This window comes from Pseudochaenichthys georgianus, chromosome 17, assembly GCF_902827115.2.
Source record: "Pseudochaenichthys georgianus chromosome 17, fPseGeo1.2, whole genome shotgun sequence".
NCBI lineage: Eukaryota > Metazoa > Chordata > Actinopteri > Perciformes > Channichthyidae > Pseudochaenichthys > Pseudochaenichthys georgianus.
The window spans coordinates 38,523,033-38,535,616 of NC_047519.1; the positions used below are offsets into that span (position 1 = coordinate 38,523,033).

Sequence of the window (12,584 nt, forward strand, 5' to 3'; positions counted from 1 at the left end):
CTCTCCAATCTTCTCCATAACTGGACTAAATCCGAGATGGTTTTACTCGGAGACCTAAACTGGGACTGGCAAACGGATTTACAAAACTCTTTCAAGGACACTTGTGACTCTCTCTGTTTGGTGCAACTAGTTAACTCGCCAACTCGGTTAAACCAAAAAGATTTAGAGAAGTCCACTTTGATTGATGTTATTCTTACAAACGCACCTCACCGTTTCTCCGCAGTAGGCACGTTTTGTAATGATATAAGCGACCACTGCGCAATTGCTTGTGTGAGAACCTGTAAGATCCCTAAAGGAAAGCCACGTTTCATTCACAAGAGGCGATTCAAACATTTCGATGAGCAGGCGTTTCTACATGATGTTTTTAATAGTGATTTACACATTGTTTCACTTATGAGCAGTGGCGTGCACAGACATTTATAGGGGCAGGTGCTCAAGAGAAAAAAAAAAGGGCACCTTCTGAGTCGTCGTGGCGGTCTGGCGGCCGAAATTGTGCGCGAAAATGTGCCGGATAATGGCGGATTTTGTTAGTTTATTTTCGGTTTTTGGTTACTCCTTCCATCTCTCCCTCATTTCGGTCATCATCAGAGAGCACTGTTTCTGAACATGGTGCTGCTCTGGACTCTGACATTTCTGCTTCATCTGTGTCTGACTCAGAGATATTTTCTATGGATTTGTCTCCCTCATCTTAGATGGACTATTGCAGGACAGCAGGGGGCTGCTTCCCTGAGCCTGCTGTACCTAGAATACAAACAATATAGAAATATGATGTTTATTTCAATTATTTGGGTAAGGCAATGCAATGCATGACAACATTAAGACTCACCAGACTTTAACTGTCATGGCCAAAATTCAACACCCTACCACTAGTTGTTGTTTTTCTGTCATTTGGCAAGTAGCTTCATGTCTGATTTAGTATCACCAAAGCACTTATGGCGCATTTCCACTGCAACGGGGTAGCCCCGTTTAAGCGTCCCTAAGCGTCCTCGCTCAGGCCTCGGGCTGCCTCGCTGGCCGGCCGCGGCCGTGGCGCATTTCCATTACAGTTTAGGACCTGGGGTAGCAACGCAGTGTAGGCGGGGCGATCAGCTTTTTGGTCGGAGCGACGCTGGGTAAAACTGCAGTGGCGTCATCTTCAATGCGACACAACTCACAAAACACACACAACAATGGAGGATGTGGAAGCGATCGTTTACTTGTTTCTTGGTGTGTGGCTTGTTATCACAGCAAGAAGGAAAGTGATCACAGCAAGCATTGTATTGTATTCATTGTATTGAACATAAATAAATCCTTTTTTTTTCATATACATGTGTTTGTCAAATGTTTTAAACAAATATTATCTGAATTGAATATTTGAAATTCAAGCACCAGTAAGTACTGCCCCATAATGACATTTGAGGAAATATCAGATCATGAAAAGAAAATCTTTCTAATCAATTAAGCGAATATCAAAGCTAACTATAAACATAAATACTAAAGTGTAAAACACGGCAACACTATATTCATAAATGCAAGTGTAAAATAGTGTGGACAATTGTAAACATGGATGGAGACTAAAGTATCCACAACATAAAATAATATATTAAATATAACCTCAATCTTTCTTCTAGACATGTTAAAAGCTTGCTTGAATGGGTTATAGGTTTATTTTGTTCTCGTCTTTGAAATATATAAGGAATGTGTTGTTTGAGTCTAGTAGAACGAGGGTATTACAATTGAGCAATTTCTACATGTATAATGTATTTATCATGTATTCTTAATACCATTACAAAATAAACATGTAATAATGTTTTAGAGGAGGACCTCAAGCTAGCAAACTCAATTTCTTGCTTTAAATCTCTTAAAAGTAAGGGGCTTTTTCCTAACTGATGGTGTTTGTTATTGCTTTATAAATTCATGTATGTTTATGATTTTTTTCTGTTGGGTGCCATTCATTATCAACAAGAGATAAGATAAGTCAAAGAAGTACTTTATTGATGGCAGTATAAAAATACAAATGTTGTATCAAAAAGGCATGCCATTAAACAATACAAATAAAAAATGTAAAACTGTATTGCAGCCAGCATAAATATACATGGAATTGTAAATATAAAATTAACATTTTAAAGAAAATAAATAAACAAGGAAGTACAAATGTTGCATTTAAAAATTAACTAGATAAAAAATATATAATATGTACAATAACTATTAAGGTTTTTTGAAGTATCAGGGAGGAGACGGGCCACGTCGGCTGCCCAGTCATGGTGCCGTTCCTGCTGGGCCCGATCCTCACCTCCTCGTTTCCTCTTGCCTGGGTGACAATAAGATAATAATTAGCAATAAGGAAAACACACAGGACAGGTACAGGTCACACAAGGATATAAGAATAACATGTATAAACAGAACAACAGTAAGGTGAACTAAAGAAAGTTCTGGCCCTGAATGATTGTGAAAAGTGAATTACATTACGTCCAGCCTGTTGATAATGAATATAAATATATGTATATGATAGGATGTCACACACAACTGTACTAGCTGCTTACTAGCTAAGACTTTACTTGTAACAGAGCATTTCCACACAGTGGTATAGCTTATTTTAATTACTGACGATGGATGATCCACGGTTTAAAAAAACAATTCCAGTCGCTTTGCCATTTCTATTTCTTACCTAGAACCACACGCTGCGGTGTCGTGATGGCACTCGGTGTTGGTGGTTGAGTTGGTGTCGATTATTCGGCTGGGGTCCGTTCTGGATTCGATGACGAAGTGGACGGAACACTGCCATCACCCGTTGTTCGGGAATGTTCCTCCTCACGAGTCCCAATGTAATCATCTAGAACAGCAAAATGACTTGTTAATTCCACAAACTACTGCAGCACAATACTAAATAGCAACAGCAACTATAGAAAAGAAAAACTGAACGTAAACAATGGCACATATGGTGCTAAGGCTATCTGCCTTAGCTAGCTATGTAGCTCTCCGGGGCTCCATAAAAGCATGGGTTGTCGAACATTAATGTAAGGATAAAATAGACTTCTTTGTTAGAAGTGAGCGTACCTTGCAGGGACTCCAGTAAAGCCGTTGCCGTTTTCCCTACATCGCAGGAAAGTCCTCGAAAATCCGCGCTCGGACATCTGTGCAGAGACATCCTGGAACACTTTCACATTTCGCGTTGTTCCGTCGAGCTCCCGCTGGATTTTATCATCCCCAATGAGATGTAGGAACGTCGTCACCTCCTCGGTCGACCACGGTGTGCTTTTCTTCGACGTTGCCATTTTTGTAGCTCCTCCGTTTACAAAATGCTGCAAGCTTGCTTCTTGATATATATGTGACGCGAGGGATGATCTCGCGCGCGATCTTGTGACGATTCTCTCTGACCAATCAGCAGTCGAGTGTTGACGTCACAGCCCTGGCCTGGTCTGATAGAACCACGATTTTATGGGGCCGGAAAAAGAGGGAAAAAGTACCCGCTAGCCGGTACTAGGCTATATGGAAATGCCACCAAAAACTGGCCTGGCCGCTTGAGGACGGTCCAGGACGCTTAAACGGGGCTACCTGCTGCAGTGGAAATGCGCCATTAGTGTGGTTAAAATAAATGGTGGGCCTCTCAATAAAATTATATTATTATTTATTATTATTATTACTACTATTATTATCACAGTTCAAATCTGAGCATGAAAGGGCTCTAGACAGACAGTTTGTCCCTTAACATGACTCTGATCTTTCTTCTTCATCTTCATCATTGATGATAGGTAAGGGTTCATCAGGCACATCTGCATCCTCATCTTCCTTGCTGGTAGGCTCAGGCTGCTTTACCCAGGAGAGCAGAGAGCTGCTTCCCCGGGCTGCTTGCTGGAGCTCTCTTTGTTTTTCTTTTCTTATCCTGTCTCTTCTTGGCATTATTCTACAAGTGGTACATGCAAGTAGCTAAATCAATGTACTGCTCTGCTGTGCATGATAATTAAGGATTAATCTCCGAGAAACATTTAACAGCAGCATTAATGTAAACCTATAAGGTTACTAGGCTACTACTTATATTGTACTTTTTGAGGCATTTTTACTTTACTTGAGTATTTCCCATTTTCAATACTATTTACTTCTTCTCCACTACATCTCAGATGCAAATATTCTACTTTTACTCCACTACAATTATTTGAAAACTTTAGTTAGTTACTATGTAGATTTTGATTAAGATTATTACAAAACATACATTTAATCACTTCAGCCCTAGCATAATGACGCATTGTGAGCGTGTAGATCTGCTATTTTCAAAAGTGCACAACGAGACTAAATGGATGGATGCAAGAAAAGAAGTGAAGTTATAGTTTAGTTTGGCATCTGATTTAGGGTACTAAACAATACACTCGTTGTATTAGTTACCTGGTGGTTACTTACTTGGTCGTCACTAGGGCACTTTTAATCGTGTTGCTGCGTGCTGCTGAACCACAGACCCGCCGTGGCCTGCCTGACTGACTGACTCTGCGCGCTGCGCGTTCACGTTGAGAGCAGGGAAGGGAGGGGATGCAGCCAGGGCACGTACGGGAGTGCCGCGGGGCACGTGTGGGGATGTCTGACAAAATTACAACGCGCATTTGGGGCATTGCTGTATATATGAGAAACTTTTAATCCAGAATTGATCGATGTTACCATGAGCCACATACAGTACACTGTAAAAAAAAACAAAAAAACGAACTTTTAAAAGGGCACATTGCTGTCCAGAGGGCAAAACGGGCAGGTGCTCAAGCACTACCTTGAGTCTATGTGTGCACGTCTCTGCTTATGAGTATGACCGATGTTGAGTTAGCATGGAATTATTTTAAATCCACCTTCTTGGCTATATGTGACAAGCATGCTCCTTTTAGGACATCTAGGATAAGCGGTAAAGACAACCCCTGGTTTAATGATTCTATATCCTCTCTCATTCGACAGAGAGACACTGCCTGGGCTAAAGCAAAGAAATCGAATATTCCATTAGATTGGAATCTGTATAGGACATTAAGAAACAAATGCACGAAGCTGATTAAAGACTCTAAATGTGCCTACTATCTTAATGCAATACATGACAATTTGAATAACCCTGCAAAGTTTTGGAAACTTGTTAAATCCTCCTCAGGTTCTATCACTCCAAACAGCCTTCCTGATCTCTTAAGGGTAAATCAGAGTGAAATCAAGGGCAAAATGGATATTGCAGACAGCTTTAATAATCATTTTATTTCTGCTGGCTCAATCTTTGATTCTAGCAACTCAGAGATGATCGCTGCAGAAGGAGAGCCAGGTTCTCCGCCACTTGACCCTGATCAACTGTTCACCTTTGCCCCCATCTTGACCTCTCAGGTTCACAAAGCTTTAATGAGCCTAGATGTAAAGAAATCTTCAGGCCCAGACAAGATAGAGCCGTTCTTCTTCAAAGTTGCTGCAGGTCTGATTGCAGAACCCATAACCTCTATTTTGAATCTCAGTCTTTGTGCTGGTGAATTACCTTGCTCATGGCTCAAGCACTTTGAGATTTGTCTTGGCAGATGAGAAGCGCTATATAAATTAAATATATTATTAAATATATTATGGAAGTCGGCCATGGTTCTCCCCTTGTTAAAGGGCGGAGACCCCTCTGACCTAAATAATTATCGCCCTATTTCCAGACTGTCTGTCATGGCCAGGGCTGGACTGGGACAGCAAATCGGCCCTGGCATTTAGACCCAGACCGGCCCAAATCCATAAAACAAACGAATAGTAGCGGTTATTGACAAGAAGAATAACTCAGTATAATTTAAAAAAACGCTATTATTATCCTTTTTACGTACCAGGGGCAAACTAAACTAATACATACAACAAGTATGTGTAACTATCAATCATTAGAAATTAGACCTTCAAACCCTCTCACAAAGCGAACAGTGACCGAGCACTAATAGGGGGGTCTGATGGTGGTGGAGGCGGGGAGGGAGCGGATCAACAGCTTGAGCAGCTGTCAACTCAACATCGTAAATAACTAACAAAAGACGATCACCGGTTCATCTTGTTTTTGGCTTGAGAATAGTTTGGGCAGCGTGAGAGCGTGAGATTGAGAGTGAAAGCGTGTGTCACACGCCAGATGCGTGAGAGTTGGCAGCCCTGGAGTACCTGCTGCAGGTGGGGCACCAGTTATACGAGAGGGAGACAATAGCTGTACTTATTTTTTATGAGCCACATGCCATGATGCACCAACTTCAGACTTCCTTACAGAGCCACTCCTCCAACACACACGAACGCGCACATGACCAATGAGGGCACGAGATAAGTTTGTGCACAGATGGAAGGCTGACAGGCAGGTAGGCCAACCCAAGTTCCCATCAGCAAAAACACGTGGGTTTGCTATCCTGGCTCCAAAATGGTGGAATGAGCTCCCCATTGAAATCAGGACAGCAGAAAGCCTACACATCTTCCAGACTGAAAACTCATCTCTTTCGACTCCACTTCGAGCGATAGAACTATTAACAAAGCACTTATATACTAATAAAGGGCTGGCTTATCTAAAGCCAGTTGAGTAGCACTTGAAATGTTTGGCTCTATGAAGCCTGATGTACTTTATGATTCTGTTTTCTTCAAGGTTGTGTCTTCCTGGTGGAACGCACTTATTGTAAGTCGCTTTGGATAAAAGCCTCAGCTAAATGCAATGTAATGTAATGTCTGGGGGGGTAATTGGCAATTGTTCTGCTCTCCCTTTTCGCTTGGCCTTCGCCATTTCTAACTCGAACCTTTTTTTTTTCTCGAAAAAAAAGGCAGTTTGGCTTCAACGGCCGGCTCACCTCCTGGGGGCGTGATTTAATGATGCACACCGAGCGGCCCAAAGGGGGAGGTGATTAAAGATTTGATTGGGCCGGCCCAGTGTCAATTACTAAAAACATTTAAACAGAGGGCCAATCTACCCGTCATATGGACCGGGACTTCAGAAAAAAAAGAAAAATGACGTGTCGGCCCAAAAGGCACGTCGGCCCACCGGGAAAATGCCCGGTATGCCAGATGGCCAGTCCACCCCTGGTCATGGCCAAAGTCTTTGAATCTCTTGTAAACGAACAACTGAAAAAGTTTCTAACTGACCATAATATTCTTAACGAGTCTCAGTCAGGCTTCAGATCAGGCCATAGTACTACTTCAGCGGCTATGCTAGTCTCAAATGACATAATTGAAGCACTAGACAAGAAAAAACGCTGTGCAGCATTGTTTGTTGATCTGTCTAAAGCTTTTGATTCTGTGGATCATGCATTGCTACTGCAGAGGCTTGGCTGCATAGGTCTTGGCAAAATGGCATTGAGCTGGTTTAAAAACTATCTATCTGAAAGAACTCAGTGTGTCTCAGTAGAAGATTATACCTCAGCTGCTCTTATTGTAAACAAAGGTGTCCCACAAGGTTCTATTTTGGCCCCTGTCTTATTCTCCATCTTTATAAATGAACTAGGAAATGGGATAAACCCAGCACGGTTTCATTTATACGCCGATGATACAGTTGTTTACACAGTGGCTTCCTCTTTAACTCAGGCCATAGAGCTTCTACAGGATGCTTTTAATACACTGCAACACTCCTTGCTAAGGCTAAGACTGGTCCTTAATGCAAAAAAGACCAAGTACATGACCTTCTCTCGCTCTCGAGCTAATACAGCTGTCCCTCCGATTCTGACACTGGAAGGGACATGCCTTGACAAAGTAGCATCCTACAAATATCTGGGCATATGGATTGATGAAAAGATGGCCTTTGATGTTCATATTGGGAACCTACTGAGAAAACTTAGACCTAAACTGGGCTTTTTCTTTCGTTTAAAGAAATGTTTCCCGTCTGAAGCCAGGAAGAGAATTGTGCAGAGTTCCTTTCTGTCTGTATTAGACTATGGCGATGTGATCTATATGCATGCTTCTTCCTCCCTGCTTAAAAAGCTGAATTCTGCGTTACATACTCCTATACGTTTTGTAACGGGTGCAGGCTCTCGCACCCACCACTGGACTTTGTATCAGTCCTTAGGATGGTCCTCTCTGTCCCAAAGAAGACAATCACACATGTTGATTGTTATCCTTAAGTCATTGCTCGGTAAGCTGCCCTTATATATCTCCAGACTTCTGTCCTTTTATACTTGCTTTTTTAATACCAGACGAGCAGCAAATGGAATGCTTTTAAATGTTCCTTTGATGCAGTCAGAGCTCGGTAAAGCTGCATTCTCCCACTATGCTCCCGTTTTATGGAATACGCTGCAAGTAAAACTTTGTCTAGAGGCACTTCCTACTGTAAATGCTTTTAAAGGTATGCTACGATTAGCCCTTCATGAAACATGTAACTGTTTTACCTAATGCTATTGCTGATGTGATTATGCTTCTTGCCACTGCACAAATGGCCTTCTGTATTTATATTTGAATTGTATGTTTTTTTTGTTTAATGCCCTTGTTGTTATGATTCTGTTTAGTTGTATTTTTGTTGTGTGCTTTTGTGTGCTATTTCCTGTCTCACCCCTCTCTTCTCTGTGTTCCTCTGCAGGGCTGGCGTGTGACAGAGAGTTGGCTGGCTCCTCCCAGTAGCAGACGAGGCACACCTGTTTCCACTCACCTCTTCACCTGGAGAGATAAAAGCCCGGTCCTCATGCCACTTCCCTGCCAGATAATTCCTCTGTGTTTCGACCCTCCGGTGTGTCTCGCTGCTCTCCTTGTTTGGATTTATTGTTTGGATATTTGGCCAGCCAACTTCCTGACTCCACTGCCGTATTTTTTGTTTTCTGCTTGAATTAAGCTTTTTGTTTATTCACCATCTCTCTCCAGTCTTTTGCTTTGGGGTCCAAAATTCTATAGGCCGTAACACTTGTTTTATGTTGAAACTTGTTGTGTGCCGTGTTGGTCAGGACTCCCTGGAAGAAGAGATCTTGTATCTCAATGGGACATTCCTGGATAAATAAAGGATAAATAAATAAATAAAAAATCATCAAACACATCTGATAAGGGGAATTTTTTGTCCTGTAAGAAGACTTGGACTTTTCTGTGCAATTCAAAAAGCCTTGAAAGCACTTTCCCTCTTGATAGCCATCTTACTTCTGTATGGAGCAGAAGTTGGACATGCTCGCTGCCCATCTCATCACAGAGCACTTGGAATAGGCGAGACTGCATCGGTCGGGCCTTTATGAAGTTCACACTCTTCACAGCAGAGTCCAGCACAGACTTCAAGCCATCGGGCATCTTCTTCACCGACAGCGCCTCCCGGTGGATGCTGCAGTGTGTCCATCGCATCTCCGGTGCGACCTCTTTGATCCGAGCTGCTACTCCGCTGTGGCGGCCAGTCATAGCCCTTGCGCCGTCTGTGCAGACTCCAACACACTTTTTCCATGCAAGTCAATAGAGAACCGCAGTGACGCGTCCTAAAACCCGGATGTAAACTCCTTCCGGTTCCTTCGTCAAAAACGCAATGCAATTTCTCCATAGGATTTTGGAAAATAGCTCGAAATAAGGTCTGTGATTGAAACACATTTAAGAGACGGATCACGTTTTGTTCAGCCGGATAATATCCACATGTCTATCCTACTTTTATAATTTTCGAAGCATAAATCTAGTCGCAAAATGCTAACGTTATGCTATAAAGGAACTACAGCAGGGTCGCTGCTTCAACGTCACGCCAACTTAAGATCCATATTCAAACATACAGATTGTAAATGGTACAAGTTGAAGTGTTCGTTTGAACAGTTTGCAGGAGGCAGGAACTTGCTTTCAAGCAGAACAGGGCAAACAAACTTAGCGGGAGTGTTTTACGTGTTCGGTGTAATGACGTACAACGGCCTGGACAACTTCTGTAGTCCTATTCAGCCACTTGTTAACAACCATCGTTTTTCAGACACGTAAACTCTTCAAAAATCACCAGCTGGGTCACTGCTGATGTATTTAATGTCGTAGAACAAAACGTGATCTGTCTCTTCAATTTGTGTCAAACACAGACCTTATTTGGAGCTATTTTCCAAAATCCTATGGAGAAATTGCATTGCTTTTTATCGAAGGAACCGGACGTGGTAAAAATGCTAACTTACTTCCGGGTTTTAGGACGCGTCACTGCGGTTCTCTATTCTCTTGCACAAACGCGTCTAGGAGCTGGAATATGTGCTCAGCTGTTGTTCTGGTCTTCAGTGGTTGACAGAACAGAAAGTCTTCCTGAGCTGCACCATCATGTTCATATCTGACATAAACCATCAAATTGGCCAAATCTGCAACATCAGTAGTCTCATCCAGCTGGATGGAATAATAGCTACTACTTTTAATGCGCTCAATCAATGTATTTTTAACATCCTCTGCCATCTCTACTATTCTCCGTGACACAGTGTCATTTGAAAGTGACACAAAATTTAACTGTTTGGCAGCCTTCTCGCCACACATGATTTCTGTCATTTCTTTTGCGAGTGGGAGACAAAGTTTTTCGCCAATTGTGTGTGGCTTACCGGCTTTTGCAATGCGGAGGCTGGCACGATACGAGGCTTCCTGGGCTTTGGCTATGGGTGTACAGCTGGATTGGATCGTTGACTTGCACTTATTCAGTTGATCACATTTTCTTGTAAAGAATTCCGCTGGCTTGTCTTGCAGGTGGGCGTGTTTAGTTGTAAGGTGCCGTTGGAGGTGCGATGGTTTCATAGAATTATTACTTAACACTTCACCACAAATCACGCACTGTGGTCTGGGCTCATTATCTGTCCCACTGCAGCTGAATCCAAATGTAATGTAACCCTGGTTGTATTTCCGAACTGGTTTGTGTCTCTTTTTTATGGACTCACTTGCTCTGCTGCTGATGGAGTCACTCGCAGCTACGTTAGCATCGTTAGCACTGGGAGGCGTTGTGGCTGCGCATATCACTGTTGCGTTGCTGGCGGAGCCTGCGCTTGCGCTCGCTTGACTCTCCTCCTCCTCATTCACTTGTTCCCTTTCGCTGGTAATGTTCTCCTCTGTACCTCTCTTCCGTATACCTCCTGTTTCGAGCCACGTTTTTAGCATAATTCCGCTTTCTTCTTTCTTTCATTGCTTGCTTGCAACGTTCTAATCTTTCGCGGGTAGTATGGTCGTCATAGCAACGCCAAAAATAAATAAAAAAATGTTTTTCAATTTCTAAATCTAGAAACAACAATAGCCTATTATAACTAATTCAAACCACAGTTTCAATTATCTCAAGCTTATTTTCATTCGTTGTAGTATTTCGATAGTATGATTGAATGGCGGTCAATACAAATTCTGAAGTTTTTGCCAATCCGATAAAAAATCTTTGAAAACCGTGGATTTTTGGATCTTCAAAGAGCTCGATTACGATGGCCAGTCAGGCAAACAATTACATTTGATCATTTGAAATCGACAATCGGTCTTGATATATGGTTAAATTAAAATCACTAGGCGAGGCTATAATTTCTCCAGCGGTTACTCTCTTGAGCGAGGCAGAACATAATAGTTTTATCATGCCAAAAAGCTGCTGTGTCGTTTATTGCACCTCAAACATTAACAATAATCAGTAGTTCAGTGTTTCTGTACTTACTCTAAGAAGAAAGGACAGTAAAAGAAGAGCTCTGTGGCTTCAGGCTCGATCACCTTTCAAATGACAGCGTTGTTTCCCCCAAAAGTGGGCGGGGCTGTAAAGTCATGTAGATGTTACTCTCATCTATGCAAATCGATAGCCTACTTCTATATTTAACCATATATCAAGCCCGATCGTCGATTTCTAATGGCTTAATGCAATTGTTTGCCTGTCTGGCCATTGGAATCAGGCTCTTTGAAGATCCAAAAATCTTTGGTACATTTCTGATCGGATTGGCAAAAACTTCAGAATTTGTATTGACCACTGTTCAACTGACAGCGTTGTTTTCCCCGGAAAGTGGGCGGAGCCGTTATTTTTGCCCGGAGGTGACGCATTTGTTACTCATCTATAGCCTGTTTTAAATGGAAGTTGTTAAGGAAGGTCCTTACCACCAGCTGCTCTTGCAGTAATAAGTAGTGCACCTTTCTTACTGTCCCAAATGTGCACAATGTAGTGACAGATTTTCGTCTTTTTGTTTACTGTGTTTTCTGTATTTTGTATGTCTGTGTTATGTGAAAGATAAAGGTTAAGGTAAAATAAAAAAAATAAATAAAAAATGTTACATTGTTTTTTTTATATTTCAGATTCCTCCGCGTACCACCTAGCGGGAGCTCGTGTACCGTACCACAGGTTGAGAACCACTGCCTTAAACTATAGAACTTATTTTATATTACTCATAATTGTCTTTTTATTCACAACTTCTCCACATTTCGAAGTGTTTCCCGAGCCAGAACGACCTATCTTTCTTCCTGGCTTGCTCTATAATGATACAATTAAAATGCAATACCAACAACAACTCAACAGCAACAACGCAAACTACGACAACAACCCACACATTGCGCATTGTTTAGAGCGGTTATAAAGTGTTGAAGCGCTCAAATTAGAAACTGTTTCAACCTGTCACCTGTCAGAATAGAGACGAGGCAGTGCATTGAATCGCGTGATTGGACCGCGAACCAGTCAAGTGATTCATTCAGGAAATGAAGCAGTTGCTGGTTCGGACCCTTATTATACATCCATGGTTCGGACGTCACATGTCATGTGATTTGAAGCAAGCTTC

At 42.0% G+C, this 12,584-nt stretch overlaps 1 protein-coding gene across 1 annotated transcript; it reads right to left on the reverse strand.

The window, feature by feature from the left end:
• Positions 1-8,862: 8,862 nt before the first annotated feature.
• On the reverse strand, positions 8,863-10,269 carry LOC117462636 (zinc finger BED domain-containing protein 5-like). The gene is made up of 2 exons (XM_034104902.2): positions 10,084-10,269; positions 8,863-9,303 (listed from the first exon to the last, which is right to left on the reverse strand). Exons 1-2 carry the CDS (start codon positions 10,267-10,269, stop codon positions 8,863-8,865), a joined length of 627 nt encoding a protein of 208 aa, XP_033960793.2.
• Between the last annotated feature and the right edge of the window lie 2,315 nt (positions 10,270-12,584).